At 44.5% G+C, this 20,716-nt stretch overlaps 2 protein-coding genes across 5 annotated transcripts; both read left to right on the forward strand.

Annotated features, from left to right (window-relative positions):
- The first annotated feature begins 9,915 nt into the window (after nucleotides 1-9,915).
- On the forward strand, nucleotides 9,916-13,755 carry LOC108933878 (lamin tail domain-containing protein 1-like). Its single transcript, XM_018751268.1, has 7 exons — nucleotides 9,916-9,929; nucleotides 10,543-10,726; nucleotides 11,771-11,890; nucleotides 12,194-12,414; nucleotides 13,139-13,308; nucleotides 13,430-13,485; nucleotides 13,621-13,755. The coding sequence occupies exons 1-7, from the start codon at nucleotides 9,916-9,918 to the stop codon at nucleotides 13,741-13,743; spliced, it is 888 nt and encodes a 295-aa protein (XP_018606784.1). The 3' UTR covers nucleotides 13,744-13,755.
- A 2,111-nt stretch (nucleotides 13,756-15,866) lies between these two features.
- On the forward strand, nucleotides 15,867-20,585 carry LOC114909046 (GTPase KRas-like). 4 transcript variants are annotated; one of them, XM_029249628.1, is made up of 5 exons: nucleotides 15,867-16,256; nucleotides 17,757-17,874; nucleotides 18,304-18,482; nucleotides 18,575-18,734; nucleotides 19,336-20,585. In XM_029249628.1, the coding sequence occupies exons 2-5, from the start codon at nucleotides 17,764-17,766 to the stop codon at nucleotides 19,447-19,449; spliced, it is 564 nt and encodes a 187-aa protein (XP_029105461.1). In that variant the 5' UTR covers nucleotides 15,867-16,256; nucleotides 17,757-17,763; the 3' UTR covers nucleotides 19,450-20,585. The 4 variants fall into 4 exon arrangements, with proteins under 4 accessions (XP_029105461.1, XP_029105462.1, XP_029105463.1 ...); XM_029249629.1 differs by having other exon boundaries at nucleotides 15,867-16,207; XM_029249630.1 differs by having other exon boundaries at nucleotides 15,867-15,994.
- Nucleotides 20,586-20,716: the final 131 nt, after the last annotated feature.

A 20,716-nucleotide genomic window follows, 5' to 3' on the forward strand; every position in this document is an offset into this window, starting at 1 on the left:
CTAATTATGAATCATTGACTATCAGTAATATTGCACCATTATTAATATCGCGATAGTTATGGGCGACACGGTGGCGCAGCGGGTGACGGTGATTTCTTGCAGCTGTTGATTCGGACCTGGGTTGTTAAGTCTGTGTGGAGTTTGCATGTTCTGCCCAGGTTCACACAGCTTTCCTTCCACAATTCAAAAACAGGAACTTCATGTCAGCTGGTGACTCTTCCTTGTGCTTGAATGAATGTGTGTGGTTGTCCTGCAATGGAGTGACGTCCTGCCCAGGGTGTACCCTGCCTCATGCCTTGTGCTCCTGGGATAGGATCCAGACCACCACGCTCCTAACTTGGGCAAGTGGTTATTGTTAACACACTCATTCTACTGGCTATTATATTAATAATATACATTTCTATTTAATAAGAAATTGCATTCTTTAACCTGTGGGGCGCGGTGGCGCAGTGGGTTGGACCACAGTCCTGCTCTCCAGTGGGTCTGGGGTTCGAGTCCTGCTTGGGGTGCCTTGTGGTGGACTGGTGTCCCGTCCTGGGTGTGTCCCCTCCCCCTCTGGCCTTACGCCCTGTGTTGCCGGGTAGGCTCCGGTTCCCCGTGACCCTGTAAGGAACAAGCGGTTCTGAAAATGTGTGTGTGTGTGTGTGTGTGTGTGTGTGTGTGTGTGTGTGTGTGTGTGTGTGTGTGCATTCTTTAACATCACAGATACACAAATGTTCAATGTTGGTAAATAATCAGATCAGGTGGTCGGCATAGTTGCACAGCTTGCTCAAATTGCCATTCTGGGATTTAAAATAGAAATCGCAGGGGTTCCAAAGTGTTCAAGATTTGCCAGCTGTAGTAATTAGCAGTGAATTTAAAATTGGCTTTGGCCACATTGCAGTTTTAGTGTCCAGGTTCCTTTATGCTGCAGAAGCGACTTTTTGGTCACCGTCCTGTGGCAAACTGTGCTCTGCAGTCCTCACCTCCATGGCAACTACCAACAAACCGAGGCCACATGCCGAGCAGAAGCAGGCTCTCATGGGAATCCACCAGCTCCTCGGTGTGCATTAACTTCTCTCCTTTGCAAACCCTCTGCTCTGACAACACTTTGCTAAATGTCTTCCGGTGAGTTTAACTTTTACTTGATCTTGTTAATATTTAGCACACTTTTTTTTCCCCTGACAGCCACAGGAAAATATAGGATAGTATTTTCTATAGCCTTCTGTTCATGTGTACAACTTCTGAAGATGAATTGTACAATGTTCTTTTGTATGTACTTTTAAAGTTCATTTTAAATATAATCTATTTCAACAATACTGGCTTTTCTGGGGGGGGGGGTGGCACAGTGGGTTGGACTGGGTCCTGCTCTCCGGTGGGTCTGGGGTTTGAGTCCCGCTTGGGGTGCCTTGTGATGGACTCGCGTCCCATCCTGGGTGTGTCCCCTCCCCCTCCAGCCTTATGCCCTGTGTTGCCGGGTTAGGCTCCGGTTCCCCGTGACCCTGTATAGGACAACTGGGTCAGAAAGTATGTGTGTGTGTGTGTGTGTGGGGGGGCTTTTCTGGTACGTTCTTCACAAGTGCATGCATTTGTGCTGTACTTGGTGTTGTGGCTCCTGTCCGTAACAATGTGGAATGAATGGCCTAACGGTAATTTTTCTTTCATTCTTTCAGAGCCAAGTAAGAAACAAGGTGTCCATTAAATGCAACTTTGAAAATTAATGTTTCTTAAAATAAACATACTGGAATTCAGTTTTGATTCTTTTAAACAATATGTATGAACATGAGCCATGATACCAAGTACAGCACAAATGCATGCACTTGTGAAGAACATCTCAGAAAAGCCAGGATTGTTGAAATAGATTATATTTGAAATGAACAAACTGAATAGCATAACTAATTTTAATGCGTGACTTAATTGCTGTTATCTTTCGCTTGTGTCAAAGACTTTACATGTCAGATTTAAAGATGAAATGGAATTATCCCAGGATTATCGGGCTAATCGGGAAACACATGTTCCAACCTAAAATATTATTGCCACTGTTAATTAATGTCCAGCTGTCTGTCTCACATACATGTCTGCAGGCTGCCTTTCAGTGCTGATACATGGTATGCAACCCTTCTGCTTATAAGTTGTTGTTAAGTGTCATTAAATTGATGTTGACTCTTGGTGTCCGCATAAATAGAATGGCTCTGGAAACTGTCATCCCTGCTTGTGTCTTTAGTGTTGAAAGGGGTGTGTTCATTGTCATCGTCACTGGCTCTGTCTGGTCTGCCTACCTGTTTCAGTACCCACACACACACACACATTTTCAGAACCGCTTGTCCCTTACGGGGTCACGGGGAACCGGAGCCTACCCGGCAACACAGGGCATAAGGCCAGAGGGGGAAGGGGACACACCCAGGACGGGACACCAGTCCGCCGCAAGGCACCCCAAGCGGGACTTGAACCCCAGACCCACCGGAGAGCAGGACTGCGGTCCAACCCACTGCGCCACCGCACCCCCTGTTTCAGTACCCAATAATCTAAATTGTAATAGTACACATTTTTATAGAATGTCCATGGAGAGTCAGAGACTGAGATTGCTCTTAAGAAGAGACTTCCTGATTTCACCAACTGTGACACCAGTGTAGCATGGTACTACTTTCCAGAACCAGGATGTGGCTTATAATGCAGTTTTAACCCAGCTTGTGCAAGGCAGAAGCATAACGGGAACCAATCATATTGTCTGTGCTATAACAAACACACACACACACACACACACACACACACACACACAGATCACTTGTCCCAAGCGGGGCTGCGGTGAACGAGAGCCTAATCGAACAACACAGGGCACAAGGCTGGAGGGGAGGGGACACACCCAGGACAGGACACCAGTCAGTCGCAAGGCGACCCAAGCAGGACTTGAACCCCAGACCCACCCAAGAGCGGGACCCAGCCAAACCTCCTGCATCACTGCACCCTCTTGTGCTATAACAGTTATATTTTAAAGTTCCTTTGTGACTGTTTTCCTACATGAATTTTTAGATTCATATAGACAACATTACAGACCAACATTTTGATGAAGCAGAACGTTTATTGCGAAGTTCTCCATACAGTTGCTATATGGGTGTACTGTATATACTGTAGCAAAAAGGAAATGCTTCTCCCCCTACAGAGGGAATGGACCACAGGTCTCCTCCCTCTCTCCCATATTTCTGCAGCCAAACCCCTCAGACCCCCCCACGGTAGTGAAAACACACCATCTTTTCTCCTTCATCACTGCAGTCATTGTGATGTTCTCTCCACATTGTTGTCATATTCTTTGAAGAATTACATCATTTTTCACAACCTGCTGATGGTGCAGGTTCATCCTTTCTGGAATCACCGAGTACTCGATTGTTTCCAGGTGCTTCTTGTTGGATGTCAGAGCCTGCCTTTGCTTTCGATGATAGGCTTGACATGAAGTCATGCTGGCCCTGGGTTGCTAAGCCATTGTGAGGAAACAGAGTTCTGCTCTGGGATGTACAGCATCTTACGCCTAGTGTTTTGTTCATTGTGTACAGTGCATACACATAGAAGTGCAGTGAAAAGTGAAATCTGTCAAAACTCAGATGATGTCAACAAATTTCTAGTTTACGATTCAGTTTCATCTTCTTACTCTTACAAACAGTAAGATTAAATGTAGGGATCAATTGCCTTGACCTTCTGGAGAAGTTATTTAGCCTACTTAAGGAAACTGAGCTTGCCATAGACATTACTTCGAAATGTCTGTTCATGGCGTTAACCCCTGCTTTGACTACTTGCGCAAACCAGGTCCTTAAACTGCACATCTCATCATCCCATCTTCCCGCCGGCTAATTGGATCCTTGTCTTGCCATGGCAACCACTGCCGAAGGCTGGGTGGGTGCCATGTGTCACTCAGCTGCTGTTTGACAGCAAAGTGAATGAACAAATGGGTATTTGTTAAGTGTCAGTTTAGTTTATGCTCTCACATACAGCTGTTAGCAATAGAAAGGAATTAGCACTGGTTAAGGTTAACCTCAGTATGGCAAAAAAAGGCTGGTTGTAATAAGCCCTACAAAGTGCTTCCAGCTCTTGAGACGGGTTTTGGAATTGTTTGCTGTCAGAGGTGATGTTTTGGCTGACCCCTGTCTCGGAGTTACGCTACGAGCCTACTATGGAAAATATGCTGGGACACAAAGGATAAAACTGTGTCCCATTCACTTACAGCAGCAGCTTTTGAAGCACAAAATGGGATTACAAAAATGGATTTCTGGAAAAGGGATTAGGAAGGGGGTTTAGCAGTACAGGGACATGAAATCCTGTGGAAGGAGGGGAAGTGGCTGTTATAAAAAAAAAAAAAAAAAAAAAAAAAAAAAAAAAAAAGGAATAAGTGACACCAGTCCTAAATATACTCATTCTACTGAAGATCCTCAACACACTCATGGGTCCCTCCTATGGTATGCCTGTCAAATCACTATAAAGTCTCTCTCCCTGTATTTCTATGGCATGCAGAAGCAACTTACATTTGTTTTTCATCACCAGATGGTGCGGTGAATGTGGTGTGGAGGGTTGATGTGGTGGTTTTGCTTATGAGTCCTGGTGTTGCTACTGTTCTGTTGGTGTTATGGTTGTGAATGCTGTGCTTGATGTTCTGGTCACAACTACTGGTGCTGTATCTGGTGATTCTGTGGTGGTGAGTATTGGTGTTACTGGTGTTTTGGCTGTGATGGTGGTGTTGCTGCTGTTTTGTTGGTGAGTGAGTGCTGGTGGTGTTGTGGTTGATTTAGTATTCCGTTTGTGAATGTCATTGTTATGTTCGTGTTATTGGTATTGTTATGGTGAGTGAATTTTGTTGTGCTTGGCTGCAGTGCTGAGTAAAGACTTGTGGCAGATAACCAAGTTTAGCTTGAGGCTGAGGTTATGTGGAGCCTACCAGTAAGGAATTACCGTAGCAGAATAACAGTGCCATTAAACATAATTATCTGCACACTGGCTCTTTAGCTTAGGGGAACAACTGGGACCAGATGTGTTCATAATTTGATTTGTTTGTAATTCTGATGTCACTTAATCTACTAAGTCACAGTCAATAGAAAGTTAACGATACAGATGTCTCTCAGCATATTAACAGGTTAGGTCCTGTAAAAGTCCTGGATAAAGCTATCATAATAAAAATGTTATGGACATTTTAGAGGTACATTACAATGTGTCTTATTCACAGCATGAGAAAAGGCAAAGGGGGAAAGAAAGAAAGATTGAAGACAAGCGTGTGGAAGAGAGCCGCCCCCAAAAAAAAAGAAAATTAAGCAAAACCAGCTCCGATGGTGCATTCGCCCGTGAGCCTTCCAACAGAGGACTGAAAAAGTTTCTCTGAAAAAAGCCTTCAGTAAAAAAAACACAAAGTGTTTCTCTGGTGGTTTACAAATTGCTGTTAAAGGTAATACTGATGGTAAAAAAAAAAAAAAAATTCACTCCCCTGCAGAATTCATAGTGCCTATTTGAATAATTTGGTGACTGAAGTCATTAATAATAAATCTGTTATACATATATGTCGGTGTTATTCGTGCCCTGCATAAAATACTTTATTTGTATATTAATGCCATTTTAATCTAGTTTTCATCTGTTATTTCCAAAAGAAATAAGGCTATACTTTGACCCCCTCACAGTGGGAATTTGGGTGACTTCATGGAGCAAATAACATTGTTAAGCAAGCAATGGGTGTGTCTATAAAAATGTCCAACTGCACAGTTTCTAGCAGGAGCCAGTGTACATCTCCACAAAGTGTGCTATTTTAACTTAGGGGGAGTTCATGTATAATGAAATTTTGTATGTTCTGTTAAAATGTTGTGGTGAGTATGTATGTAATAGAAAAATGTACAGGAGGATGTGTGAAATCAAGGTAAACAATTTGTTCTTTTTCTGTATGCTTCATTTCATAATTTTTACTGATGCATTAAGCCTAAAGGAGCTCCAATCCTTTGAATTTATGTTCTTTTCCTTAGAAGAGTCTAGAAACAGTGTATGGTTAAAAAAAAAAGCCTTGAATAGTGGTTTTCATGACTGAAATCTGTGCTGATTGTGACATCATCAGGGCTTCCTGCATGGCATGTGTGAGGTGCTGACATAGGTTCTTCACTACAGCAGGTCTGGCTAAATTTGACGAGTGTGAATTTAACATTTGCCTATAGGTCCATTTCTTTTGTCCTCTGCTTCATTCAGATGAGTTGACCAGAGTCCTCTGTCAGTACAAACCCATCTAACACAGAGTGTGGTTCATTAAAGCAGAGGAAACTTTGTGTGATACTTTAGGAGTGGACTTACATTCAGGGTCATAAAAATATGTTGTGCTCAGCTGGCACGAAGGAGATACTTTTGATCTTTAAAAGTTTGAACACTTAAGAAACCTCAGAAGCCCAGCAGCTATCCTGTGTCAAGCCAAACATTGTGTAAAAAAGCAGACAGCGCTCCCTACAGGAGGAAGTATAATGATGCCATACACAGTTTGCAGTTCATTTCTTCAACTGTTTGTATTGCACACATGACACGATTTCAAAGATAATGAATTTCATTAAGTTTATCATTCCTTGGGAAATAGTGTACTGTACTTAAAAAATAAAGATGCATGCATGTGGATAATACAACTGAAAGGCAAAGGGTTGCAGTGTTTAGCAGGGGTGGTGATATAGTACCAACTAGGAAGATCCAAAAAGACTTTCACAACTGGAGACTTTGGATTTTAAAGATGGGGGGTGCAGGGCGGGCACAGTAGCACAGCAAGTAGTACTGCTGTCTCACAGCACCTGGGAGATATGAGTTCAAGCCCTGCTTAGTCTATGTGGAGTTTGCGCTTTTTTGCATGTCGAGCTGGCCATGGATGGAGCGAGAAGCTCCTCTCTATATCTTCATCACTCCGGCTATGCTAGAATATTTCAGGTCATTTTACCTAAATTCATTCATTCATTCATTAAATGTTACACATTTCACCATCACCAAGAAGTGAATGGCACCATTAACAGTGTTTGGACAAACAGATTTTATTTCATTGCACTGCCTGCATTTTCATCATAAACCTATACATTAACAAAGATGTACCACCTGTGTTCCACCCAATGAACAGCATACAAACGCATGTTTGTAAACCCACCATGGCCTTCTTTTACCCCATCCTGAAGCCGATTTTCCCAACTACTGATTAGGATTTATGTTTTCGTTTTTAATTAGACCTAGAAAACTATGAGCGAGAGAAATTATCCTGAATGGTGAGTCACCCAACTTTCCATAAAGCAGGAACTGTGAGACTCAGTTAGTCATACCAATGAGTGAGCACGGTGGCACAGTGAGTAGTGCTGCTGTCTCTCAGTACCTGGGTGGTGTGAGAGGATGTGGATTCGATCCCTACTCAGTCTATGTGGAATTTGCATGTTCTCCCCCTGTCTGCATGGATTTCCTCTGGGTGCTCTGGTTTCCTTCCACAGTCCAAAGACATGCTGTTCAGGTTCACCCATAGTGTGTGAGTGAGTGACAGAGAGAGTGTATTCCAGTGATGCATGGATGAGGGACCCACTGTAAGTAGTGTATCTAGCAGTGTAAGTCACCTTGGTGAATAAGGTGTGTGGGCTGATAACACTACATAGAGTTCAGTAGAAGTCTCTTTGGACAGAAGTGTCTGCTAAACATAAATGTAAATAAACCAATGTCACTATATTGTACGTACTGTATATATGGGTGTTAGAGCTGCCACTTGGTGAATTTTACAGGGGGCAAGGATATAAAAAACAGGGAGTGGTTGCATGTGCCCCACATTACTCCAGTAAAATTATCCCCATTCCAACTTACAATGTCAAGTTGCTGTGGAGAAAAGTGTCAATGAATAAATATAAATGTATATATTCTCCACAATTCCAAAGTACATTGTCACTACTAAGCACACTCACATGATTCTCTGTTTTATCAACTAGACTGAAACAACCAATTGAATCAAATGAAACTGCTCTGTTGTCTGACACTCATGCCATCCTCAGGACACTGGCAGTCACCAGTGGCATCAACACTATCATACTGAGAACTAATGTGTAATGGGATTCCTTAGAAGAGTCATCTGCTAATGTTAAATTCTGCAATGGTGTCAACAACAGGGTGTATCCCACTTCTACCACCACAAAAAGTTATAGGGCTAAGGCATAGAAAGACAGATAAAGCATTAGAGGGCTTCACTGTGGCTGTTTAACAGCAAAATTCCTTTCTCTGCAGGTAAGCCTGGGAAGAAGACTCGTTCCAAGCACTGCACACTGGATGAATCTAGTGCAGTGAAAACTTGGGATCTCTGGAACTTGTTGGCCAAGGGAGTTGAAACAGAAATTTTACCCCCCTGTGTTCAAGAGAGAAGGCACAGGCCATGCACAGCAAAGGAGCACAGTAATGAATATTCCAGGCATGTCTAATTATACAAAGTGTCACATCTCATCTCTTCTTCAGCTCATTGTGCCTTTGCTACTGAGATAAACCTAACTGTGACAATATTTACTATATCATTCCTCAGGTTTCTTTATACACTTATATACCATAAATATGATTTCTTTCATCAGACTGTTATAAGGCTTCATGAGATCCACCACACTAGGCATCTGAACATATAAAAATTAGTGATCACCACATTCACTGAATTTTACATGTTTTATTCAGATTTGGTACAGCTAGGGTGTGTCTAATCGGGTCTGGCTAGTTACAGGAAATTAATGGGTGAAACTCTAATAAAGAACAGAGCACCAAAAGCTAGATTCAGAAGTCCAAACACATACAGTATCATTTCAAGTAAATAAGGTCTCTAAACCCCATCACGCACACTAGTTGAAGCTGCTTGTCCCATACAGGGTTGCAGCAAGCCAGAGCCTTCCCTGGCAACACAGAGCATAAGGCCAGTGACACACCCAGGATGGGCCACCAGTCCATTGCAAGGCACCCCAAGTGGAACTCAAACCCCAGGCCCACGAGAGAGCAGGACCCAGCCAAACCCCCTGTGCCACCACGGGTCTGTGGACCATACGTTCCAAAAAGAAGTATAGAACTTGTGCTAATGACTAGGAATGACATTAAAGGGTGTAACACATTAAGTGATTGTCAAGGTTAAGGGGGGATTCTCCTCAGTGTTGATTTCCCTTCACAGCAAAACCTTTGATTCATTTAAGCAATATTTTTTTTTATTCAAGCAATGCCTTTTGAAGGTTGTGTTTTATACATCAAGTTAACTGGATTGTGTAATACAAAATTAGTTCAATTAGCAGGGGGTGCGGTGGCACAGTGGGTTTGGCTAGGTCCTGCTCTCTGGTGGGTCTGGGGGTTGAGTCCCGCTTCGGGTGCCTTGTGATGGACTGGCATCCCATCCTGGATGTGCGCCCTCCCCCTCCAGCCTTACGCCCTGTGTTGCCTGGTTAAGCTCCGGTTTGCCACGATCTTGCTTGGGACAAGCAGTTTCAGCCAGTGTGTGTGTGAGCTCAATTACCAAAAAAATAAATGAAGGACCTCAGTTTAAAAAGAATACTCTGTAACAGACTGCTATCTATACTATGGTTTTCCCTGCATCAGCTATTGCCCTATCCTTGCAGTATGGATTCTGAACCACTATGAACCTATGCTGGCAAAAGCAGTTATGGATAGTTAGTGAATGTATAAGTTAGTTTCACAAAAAAGCAGAGGTGAAAAGCTAATCTTAAAACACATCAATATGTTCAGTCTGTGCTCACTGTCTGACAAACAGCTAAGAGTGACAGAGCTGGGATGAAGCTCACCACTTCTAGTGGTGATGTTCTCTCTTTTTGGGAGAATAACAAATGCTGCCCCAGGTGGAGGGACTTCAGTACCTTGAGGTCCTTTATACACATGAAGGCAAGGAACTGCTAGACTGACCAGTGCTTCAGTAGGGCAGCTGCAGTACTGAGAATGCTGTATAGGACGATGGTGGTACAGTGGTACAGAAGCTCAGTTCATGGGGAAAGCTTGGGTTTTTAGTCTTGGTCTACATCTCCATCATCACTTATAGTAACAGATTTTGGATAGTGACCATATGGAATACAATGTAGGTGTAATCAGTGAAAATTCACACCTGGAAACAAAGGAAAGAGCTTGGCAGTTACAGAGGCCCTTGGAGTTGAGCTGCTACTCCTTCAGACTGAATGGAGATACTTATGGTTAAAGCATCCGTTTCAAGATGTATGCTGCGCAAACCCCAAGGAAAAGAGGACCCAGAGCAGAATCAGTATATGCTGGAAAGATCATATTGGTCAGTTGGCTTGGGAATGCCTGGAGAAGTTTCAGGAGTTGGAGACAACTGTTGCAGAAAGCCAAGTCTGCTCTGCCCTATTTGGCCTGTTGCTCCATAAGGATGATGAGGTTTCTGAAAATTCATGGCGTAAATGGATAGTTCACAGTGCTGTACTGCTGCTAACATAGTTCAGTGTGATATAATCCTGCTGGCTGACAATACTGTAGTTCTGCTATCTAAAATACTGGAGGTAGCACATCTAAACTACATCGATCACTGAAATGTCATTTTGTTACCTAACATGGACCACTTTGCTGCAGTGCTATTGGACCTGTGAGCATTGCAGAGCTGCATCCACAGGGCTTGTTCGTGAGGCTACACAATTCCTCAAGGGAAGAGCAGGATGTCGGAGACTTCCGTCTTCAGCAGAACATAGAAGGGCACCCCACTGCAGTCTTCCACTTCCCTCACAGGGCCCTCATCCCACCTCATGCTTCTCTTATGGTGAGCCACTCCCTCTGTAACTAACTTCTCCAGTGTAGACTCTTGTCTTCTAGATGTTTTACATTTATTCATTTACCTGACACTTTTCTCTTACAATGTTAAAGTTACAATTACCCATTTATACAGCTGGGTAATTTCACTGGAGCAATTTTAGGGTAAGTACATTGCTCAAGGGTACTACAGCCTAAGCTGGCGATCAAACCTACAACCTTTGGATCCAAAGACAGTAACTCTAACTACTATGCTACCACCTGTCACATTTTCTTCACCACCATCCTTAGTGCAAGTCACTAGTGTGCTAGTTGAAAGTTTGCATGTGCTGTGTGTTGATGTAGGAAAGCAGCTTTATGAAATATAGCTTTCCTTTCTGACGTATCTTCTTCCATTTAAACAGGTCTGTCATGTGTTATCTTATTGCACTAATAAATACAACATTTTGAAAACTAGTGAATGTGGTGAGAGGGGGGTGCAGCGGGCTTGGCCGGGTCCCACTCTCTGGTGGGTCTGGGATTCGAGTCCTGCTTGGGGTGCCAAGCGACGGACTGGGGTCATGTCCGGGGTGTGTCCCCTCCCCCCTTGGCCTTGCGCCCTGTGGTGCTGGATTAGGCCCCGGTTTGCCATGTCCCCGCTCGGGACAAGTGGTTTCAGACGGCATGAATGTGGTGATCATTAAAAATATGGGAATTGTTTATAAACACTTTTTCATAAACCTAAAAGGGATATATTGACGGTCTTCACAACTCAGAAGTTCTGCAAGGGCTGAAAGTCTATCTGTGTTGAAATCTACAGTAGGTGTATGCAGGTACAGGGTTATGGAGGGCTATGCTCTTGGCAAATAAAGTTCCTTATTAATAACATCTTATCAAGCAAAATGCAAATGTATGATCACAACTCAAAATGCACAAAAGGGCAATGCATTTTTCCACTGCCGTGTCCTCAGTCTTGTGAGGGTTAACTGTATTATGTAGCAAAAAAATAATTTGGTACATATCATCTGAAGTTCACTGATGATGCAGCAGTAAGGATTGCCGTCTTCATTCAAAGGTGTGGGCAGAGGCTTCACAAAGACCTCATATTCCTCCAGCGCAATTCCTCTGGAGAGGAATGGACCACCTTGGAGCAGAGCCATGGGTCACCACCATACTATGTCAGGAGGACGGACAGGTAATAATGATATCACCTTCTTCAACTTCCTGAAGGAGATGGCCAATAATTCAGTCAACAGGACTAGGTCTGTCCATTCAGTAAACAATACTGTATTACTCTTAGTACAGGTAACAGGAGAAAATGATACTAGGCTTTACTGTAGTTTTGAAGCCACAATTCTGAAAGTTTCTTACACTTCCTAAGTCTTTGTGTTCGGCTCCTCAACTTAAATGTAGCTCCCCATAGACCAAAGCAGAAGACCCTCTTCACACCTTCATCCGGCAGACTCACAGCTGCTCACCGTCTTTGTGATCCACTCAGGTCGTAGCATGGTACACCCCAGCACTCTGCACCACTGAGTCATGGCAAGCCTGGAAAAGACCACATCATCATGGGAGTGTTCAGACAAGGTGCCAGTCATCTCTGCTGTCCAGAGACCAGAAGATGGGCAAGGAAGCACGTCAATACCCATTTTACACTCCTCCAGGGGGAGTGACCTATTCAGACAGAAAGGACAAGAGGCCCTTTTTACTGCTAAAAAGGTAAGGTTGGACTGCAAGACCCTCAATTATGGCAGCACAGTCATTCAGGGTGGATACTTGTGTTTTGCCTGTGGGGTAAGTGGTTGTGACTTATTTTGGACATTTTCACAGCTTGCAATGCTGATGACATGGTGTAATTGTCTTATTTATGTTTTTATGTTGGCTGACTCTGGAAGCACTGGTACAGTTAGCATGGTACAGGTAGCATGCGAGTTAAACTTGCTGCTTTGCAGTCGATATGTCCTGGGTTCATATCTCCACTCGTGCTGTAGTACACTTGAGCAAAGTACTTAATTTAAATTATTCAAATGAAAAAGTCCTGAGGTGAAATTAGAAAATAATTGCAAGTGGCTTAGTATACAAACACAAGTCGCTTTGGAGAACACACACATTTTCTAAACCGCCTGTCCCATTCGGGGTTGCGGGGAGCCGGAGCCTAACCCGACAACACGGGGCGTAAGGCTGGAGGGGGAGGGGACACACCCAGGACAGGATGCCAGTCTGTCACGAGGCACCCCAAGCAGGACTTGAACCCCAGACCCACTGGAGAGCAGGCCCCAGGCCAACCCACTGCCCCACCACGCCCCCTCGCTTTGGAGGACAGTATCAGCTAAACTAATAATAATAATAATAATAATAATAATAATAATAATAAACTAGCAGTGATGCAGATATCCAGGCAGAAGCTGCTCATCAGTCCAGCTCTATGTCCAATTTCCCACAGGAAGATGCAGACTACCCGGATGTCCTGCAGCCCCTGGACCCAGGACCCCTGCTGCTTAACACACCCTGCACACATTCAGCCAGGCAAAGTGGACTTCAGGGGCCTGCCAAATAGGAATAACTGGCCATTGCTGTGCCAGTCTAACCCTGCCCCAGCAAAGATCATCATTGGTGAGGGTTGTCCATTTTATCTGTATCTCATTGCCCAGACACCTCCAGCTGGTCTCCAGCGTTAGTCTAACTCATGTTTGTTTGCTTGTTTGTTTGTTTGTATTTTTTTGTGGACATGCAGGAGATCAGCATGGAAAAACTGCCAGTTCCAGAAGAAGGCCGACTCGCTCAGCAGGGGTAGGGGGTGCCGTCAGTCATTTCCATTCCATTTCTTTTGCAGGCTTTCTAATGTAAGGGCTTTCTGCAGCTGGGCAAGTTACTGTAAGTCTAGTGAATCTGCCTAACAAAATGTTTCTGCTCCTTTTTCACCAGCCCTGTCTAGGAGGAGTGATGTTTGTGGGCCCTGTCTCTCCTTTAACTTCCCCTCTCCAGCGCTACTGTGATGCTAACTGTTACACCAGCAAGATCGGCTTCAGCAAGCTTCCCAATACCTAGGACCACATTTGCTGGGAGACACTGTTACCCTGAGGAAGAGAAATTAAGCTACTCTGGGAAAGTTTACTTATTCCATTGCAGAACTAAAGATAGTTTATATTTGTATCTAATATGCTAAAAGTTTTCTAACTACAGTACATGTAGTTTTAGAAGACAGTTGCATTGTTTTAACAACTTATTAATGATGCAGGAAATTCAACTTTATAGACGAATATCAGCAAATATATTCAGTATTTTTGGTTATAGCTTTCACTATTCTACCCATGCAGTGGCACAGCAGGTTTGGCTGGGGCCCGCTGTGTGGTGGGTCTGGGGTTCAAGTTCTTTACTCTGGGGTGCCTTGCAGTGGACTGGCATCCTCTCTGGGGTGTGTCCCCTCTAGCTTTGCGCCCTGTGTTGCTGGGTTAGGCTCTGGTTCACTGCGACCCTGCTTGGGACAAGCGGTTGTGGATATTGTGTGTGTACCCATCCATTTTAACCGGTTATTGTGTGTTACAGTGATCCATAAAGATGGGACACTTCTGTTGCAGAGCAATCACATGATGCACACAGCCACAGTTGTTTAAGCAACTCTTGCATTTCTAAAAATGTTTTTACTGCCAATTAGATTCATAGCAACAGTGGAGTTGCAGTGCCATGTGGGGCTGCAAATAAATCTGAATAAAACTGAAATCATGACAACTTCCTCCACAATGAACATTAGCTTCAATGGTGAAGACACAGACGTACTTGACAACTTTGGCCCTTGGGAACAACAGCAGCAAGGGGCTGAACATTCGAGAGATGCACAGAAAACTAGCACTTAAAGCTTCAGTGGAATATCTAGAAAGGGTCCTCAGATGTGCTCATGTTTTCAGTAGAACAAGGATTAGAATTGTTCAGGCAATGGCAGTCATTTTCAGTAAGGCAACAAGGATATGATAGCTGGACATTGAAAAAGTGGCATAGGACAAACACACTGTGCTGCTGGAGAAGACTTCTTAGAATATCCTGGAAGGCCAGGAGAGCAACCAGACGGATCTTTGATCAAATCCAGCCAGAAATCACACTGGAAGCACAGATGAAGGCACTGATGTTAAAATTCACACTTTGAACTCATCATGAGAAGACCTGACTCTGTCAAAAAGACCATAATGCTCAGAAAAGCTTGATTAAAAGCAAAAAAGATGACCAGCAAGCACATGAATGGAGTCAGTCACAATGACAAGACGCACTCTCCTCCAGCTCAAGGAGGCAATCTATAGCAATGGGCTCACCGAGAGTTGACATGAACTGTTTAACAACCGAGGGAATGGTTTGCATAGTAAGTTTGAAGATCTCATCTATTATTGAATTATGAACTTAAATTGTATCTGCATTGTAAGACCCTTTTGGCGAAAAACCCAAATGAACCAGTGGTCCACGTAAACAATACCAAAGCCAGACTAAATCGTGACTAATGTTAATAAAAATGCTTTTAGGACTTAAGTTATTTTAAGAATGCTACTAAAGGTGTACCGCGTAACACTAACGCGTGGGAGCGCTGTCTCCCTCGCAGTCGCGTGCCCGGTTTTGCGTAGGGTTGCGACGGGCAGGACGCTGACCAATCACATTTTGCACAGGCAGTGACGAAGTTTCTAGGTCCTTCCGGGTGTATTTATAGAGCCTATTTAAAGGCTGCACCGAGCTTAGTGCGCGATTGTTGTCTGCAGTGAAACAGTGCGCATATTGCACTGACACGTAGTAGCGTCTCCTTGTGAATGACGCAAAGTCTACATTAAAACACCTTTGTTTTCTCCTTCAGTTGCTATCATAAGTAGGCGAAGTGCAAACGGTAGCTCTAAACCAAGCGTGTGAACTCCATTGAATCTGGATTTCATTTCGTTCGTTCGATTGTTTTGTTCTCCGCATTAGGACCACAACATATTATTTTGAACGCATAGCCTGCATGCGGACTGTCTGACCTTCCAGTAAACACTCGCTGTGATCAAAGCGGGGGGGGGTTTCGTGTCGTTTTCTTAACGGCCCCTACTCGGGTGAAGTGGCTTATTGTAAGTGATCTGGGGCTGTTCTTCTCCCTCTGCCCCGTCAGGAACCCAAACGCTCCTCCCGGCCACTTCACCATAATCTCTACTTTAAAAACAAAACAAAAAAAAAACTACAATGGTGGAATAATAATACTGTAGTGGCGACAAGGAAAGGAACGGGACGGAAAGGGAAGGGAAGGAGGGGAAACTAGGAAGCCAGCGGCTTCCCTCTTTCGGCTTTCTGGGTAAGTGATGAACTCGGCGAATGAACTCTCCCAACACTCGATATCCGCCCGGCGAGGACGCGCACCCGCCTGTGTGCAAGTAATCGTTTGCCGGCGTGGCCGTGGGAAGGTCCGCTCCTCGCCGTTTACAACATTGCTCGTGTCCGCATCGTCGCTCGTGAACGAAGTATCCGCCACGATGCCGGAATCGCGCCCAGGAAGGTCCCAGTAACGGTGGGTGTCGGGAAGAGCGAAGAGGGCGGCGGAGCGCCGACTCTCCGAGGTAACACGCGCGCTCCTTTCCGCCGCGTCCCGGCGCACGGTAGCCAGCAACACTTCACACATTTCGCTGCATTTCCTCCTCAGTCATAGTTAAATACTAATCCTAATAATTATAATGAAGTCAAGAGCCTGAGAAGTGCTCGCTCCGCGACCCTACTGAGGCGAGGTGCGAGCCGGCCCGGGCCCCGGGTGACTCGTGTCGTGCTCTCTCTCACTCACACACACACACACACACACACACGACACAAAAAAAGCTGTTAAACCCACCCAGTAAGTAACACACATGATTTTAGCGCTTTATTGCTCCACCGCGGTGTAGTTTTGCTCCGAGGATGAAATGAAACCGTGTAGGAGCCGATCGGCGGTTAACGCAGTCAGTGTCTGCCGGCCTGCTGCAGTGCCCACACGCCCATCATCATGTGGCTCTTTCTGGACGTTCGCTGTTGGGTTCCCCTCCTCTGTTTGAAGTGTGTCGCCATTAATGACATTGCGGTCTCTCTCAGCGGACTGAATGCGCCCAGACGTCTCGAGGAATGCTCCTCCTGCAAGCCTCTTATCGCTATTACCGTTCTCTTACTCTCTTCTGCCAGCGCGCGTCTCCCTTCGGACTTCCGTGCGCGCAAATTACGGGCGAAAAGATGACAAAAGAGCGCGAGGCTGACGTGCGGAATGCGCTCTCGCGGACGTCGTTGTGGTTGAGCGGTTCCTGCGGGCGCGCGACGCAGCGCGTTTTGCCCATCGTTGTATGGCGCTCATTTGAAGCAAATTGTAAAGTAAAGCGATAATTATTGATAAGCGGTGTGTCTGCTGGCCACCCTGCTGCGTGCAGAGAGTGAATCAGTTTTCACATTCATTGGCCCAGAAAAAAGAATGGACCATTGTGTTATTGACTGTTCGGGTGTATACCCAGCTGTATAAAAATGGGTTCAAATAGTAGGTAGCTAAACATTGCAAGTTGTTTTGGAGAAAACCCGAAAAGCATCAGCTGTGCAAATAAATGTGAATGTTATAACCAAAGTGACACCCAGGCCTGGGAGGGTGCTGTACCATTTGCCTTTCCTGCTGACTAGTTGTTGGTGTGCCTTTCAATCCGAATGGACCGGAGGGGTCCCCACCCTGACCCCCATCTTTGCTGAAGGAAAAGGGTAAATTGTAGGAATTTGAAGAAAATTGAAACTTTATGAAAATAAAAACTTGTTCATGGGAATGTGTGGAGGCCACATTTTTCAAAGTCCTGGGTGTTTTTTGAGGTGTGTCATTTTTACAGTGGCCTGTGTCACAGTTGGGCACAGAGGCGATACGTTCACATTCTTTCCTGGAATTTCAGCCCATGGCTCTACAGCCCTGCTCCAGCAAGACCGCAGGTATTGTATGCAGGTGAACCGACAGGCTGGACTGGTTAGTCCATCGCAGGTCTTGCGGCGATGTGCTCCGAGCAGTCGGCCTGAGGTCTGTGTCACGCACGCCGTCCGCACGCGCTGACTCTATAAACCCCCTGCAGGTGAGCCATGACGGAGTACAAGCTGGTGGTGGTGGGGGCGGGAGGCGTCGGGAAGAGTGCGCTGACAATACAGCTGATTCAGAACCACTTTGTGGACGAGTACGATCCCACCATTGAGGTAATGTCTACTTCGCGCTTCGGTCATTCTTCATGTCCCCCGTGCGTTGCGCAATGAGGTACATGTCTCAGCTTCCAGCCAGAAGTACTTTTGGAAGAAAAAATTAGTAAGAGCAGGTTTGACTTGCTGAGGATTGAACACCCAGCTGTGGTTATGAATTAGTGGCTTCTTGTGTACAATTATGTACCTTTAATGTTTGAGACTGCGTTGTTGCCATAATAATGTTTTCTTTGGCTTAATACGTGTTTTATACTTGGATTCAAGACAACCCTTAGTGTTCTCGTACCTGCGGGTGGTAGAGCTTCCGTTCAGTGATGAGATGCAGTATCCAGCTATAGCCTGGGTCCTGAGAGGCTGTAGGCTATCTCAGAAAGGTGTTTGGCGTCACTATGGGTTCTTTCTCATGCTCCCTCTTCTTTTTCCTCATAGGACTCCTATCGTAAGCAGGTGGTGATCGATGGGGAGACATGTCTGCTGGACATTCTGGACACGGCAGGGCAGGAAGAGTATAGCGCCATGCGAGACCAGTATATGAGAACAGGAGAGGGCTTCCTATGTGTCTTTGCCATCAACAATAGCAAGTCGTTCGAGGACATTCACAACTACAGGTAATGAGCGATAGGAACATTCACAGCTGATTGGTAAAGGTGATAATGTAGGTAGGTCTGTGGTTGACTGCTGTCTCCTTCTGTTACACCAGAGAACAGATCAAGCGTGTGAAAGACTCTGAGGATGTCCCAATGGTGCTGGTGGGAAACAAGTGTGACCTGCCATCCCGAACAGTGGACACAAAGCAAGCTCAGGATCTGGCCAGGAGCTATGGCATTCCCTTCATAGAGACATCTGCTAAGACAAGACAGGTAAGTGCAGCGGTAGCTGAAGCGGACTTGTTCTTGAATTGCCTCATTTTTTTTCCTTGGGTTGTCGGTATCTAGATGATGCTTATGCCCCAGAAAGAGCACTATGCTCCTCTGTTTTGGTACCTTGTTCACAAGGGGTCCAAAACCACAAGTCTAGTGGTTCTTAGTTTCAAGTCAGTTTCACTGTGTTAGAATCAGCTCATTTTCTCCCTCAGAACTGCTGAATCCTTTCCAGCATTCCTGAAGGGCCCGAAACACCATCTTTCTTGATCAGTTCTTTAACAATCACCTGACAGAACATTAGTCCAATACATTCTGTTACTACTGTGCATGTGTATGCTATTTAAATGTTGCTATAGATAACACCATTTTACTGACATATAACTAGCTATCAGATGAAGTTCTGCTTTTATATTTGAATATGCATATAAAGCTCTTTGTCTTCTGTTGAATACACCTTTGTGCGTTCAGTCTTATCTTGCTTTGTAGGGAAAAGCGCACGAGAGACGCACATGAAAATGTAACTACAGATTTCTTAATTTAACCGCGGTGGCGAGGCTGGGGATGCATCTGTAAGTGTATGTTCTATCTCATCTTCCAGGGTGTGGATGACGCCTTCTACACTTTAGTGAGGGAAATTCGCAAACACAAGGAGAAGATGAGCAAAGAGGGGAAGAAGAAAAAGAAGTCAAAGAACAAGTGTATGGTCATGTGAAGGGTTGTTGTTCCCTGTAGCACAAGCAAACCAGCAAATGGCATCCTAAATACTCTCTGTCAAGAGTGTTACATTTTTGTAATTCACACTAAATTATTAACCCTGTCCACTCTGATGTTGGTGTAAATGAAACCCTTGAGCTGTCTTCCCTGCTTACTGATCCAGTGAGTGCTGTGTTGTGCTAAGACAGCTGTGCTGACATGATCCTCAATAACCTTGCCTGGCCTGTGCTTACCAGTCCCCTAAGGCTGTGCTCTGGCTGCTTCAAGGACCTTAAACATGGAAGTGTACAAAATGCAAGTGGAACAGCCAGCTGAGTTTATTCACATACAGGCAACCTAGTCTGTAGATGCACAGCTCTGGACAGGATACATAACCTTTTTTTTTTTTTTTTTTTTTTTTTTTAAATTTAACTGGCTAACTGTTTTTCAGTTAAATGAAAGGTTAAGTTCTCATTTTCTGGTTGAAATTTTTATAGTGTAATCCATCCCCATAGTAATACAAGTTGCCAAAGAATTTTTAACTGTACAGCATAATACCAATAGTGTCTTAGCATCTTAGAGAAGGTGCTGAAACTGTGAGGAAAACATACAAACGGTACACCCAGCCATCCAGATCAGTGTAAATTTTTTTTGTTGTTGTCTCGGATATAGTTCAAATTTCATTGGGCATTTTTGTAAACTTTAAGTGATGGAAGATCTGAACGGTAACCTTTGTTACACCAGATCTTGTCTTGCTTCTTGTCAGATGAGACTTTTTGAAATGCTGTGTGTTAATCTCTAGAACTCTCCAGCCCTCTTGTAACAGATGGGACTTCTGCATTTTTTTAAGAAAAACCCTTCTTTCCTCTTCTCTCTGAAGACAAGCCTCACTCCTCAGTGGATGAATCGCACAATCTGATGTGACGTTGTTACGCTGAGTATCCTGCTTCAGAATTAGTTGTGGAAGCGGTCCTATCCCTGCAGGAGGAAGCTTCTCTGTAATCATGAACTTGTGATACAGTGAGAATTCAGTGGTTCATCATTTGCAGTCACTTCATACGAATATTGGCTGGGATTGCAGTTTTAATGTTGGATGTAAGAAGCAGCTCCAAAACACTGTTAGTGCTGGGGGAAAGCAGACTTCTGGTTTAAGTATGCGCTCTAACATACTGGAAGCAGTCACTTTTTCAACACCTTGTCTGTAACGGCAGGCTATAATAGTATTGACTGGAACCAAACTACAGTTCTCTCAAAATAGCATACACACTTTGTCATTCCTTCTTTTG

The sequence above is a fragment of the Scleropages formosus genome, chromosome 2, assembly GCF_900964775.1.
Source record: "Scleropages formosus chromosome 2, fSclFor1.1, whole genome shotgun sequence".
In the NCBI taxonomy this organism is placed as follows: domain Eukaryota; kingdom Metazoa; phylum Chordata; class Actinopteri; order Osteoglossiformes; family Osteoglossidae; genus Scleropages; species Scleropages formosus.

What these genes read in the sequence shown, in the direction of transcription:
- LOC108933878 (XM_018751268.1), top strand. An exon ending in CACCTCATGCTTCTCTTATG is followed by an intron (nt 10,727 to 11,770) that starts GTGAGCCACTCC and finishes CTTCATTCAAAG; the next exon opens with GTGTGGGCAGAGGCTTCACA. An exon ending in TATGTCAGGAGGACGGACAG is followed by an intron (nt 11,891 to 12,193) that starts GTAATAATGATA and finishes TGATCCACTCAG; the next exon opens with GTCGTAGCATGGTACACCCC.
- LOC114909046 (XM_029249628.1), top strand. Translation starts at nt 17,764, where the DNA reads ATGACGGAGTACAAGCTGGTGGTGGTGGGGGCGGGAGGCGTCGGGAAG. An exon ending in GAGGACATTCACAACTACAG is followed by an intron (nt 18,483 to 18,574) that starts GTAATGAGCGAT and finishes CTGTTACACCAG; the next exon opens with AGAACAGATCAAGCGTGTGA. An exon ending in CATCTGCTAAGACAAGACAG is followed by an intron (nt 18,735 to 19,335) that starts GTAAGTGCAGCG and finishes CTCATCTTCCAG; the next exon opens with GGTGTGGATGACGCCTTCTA.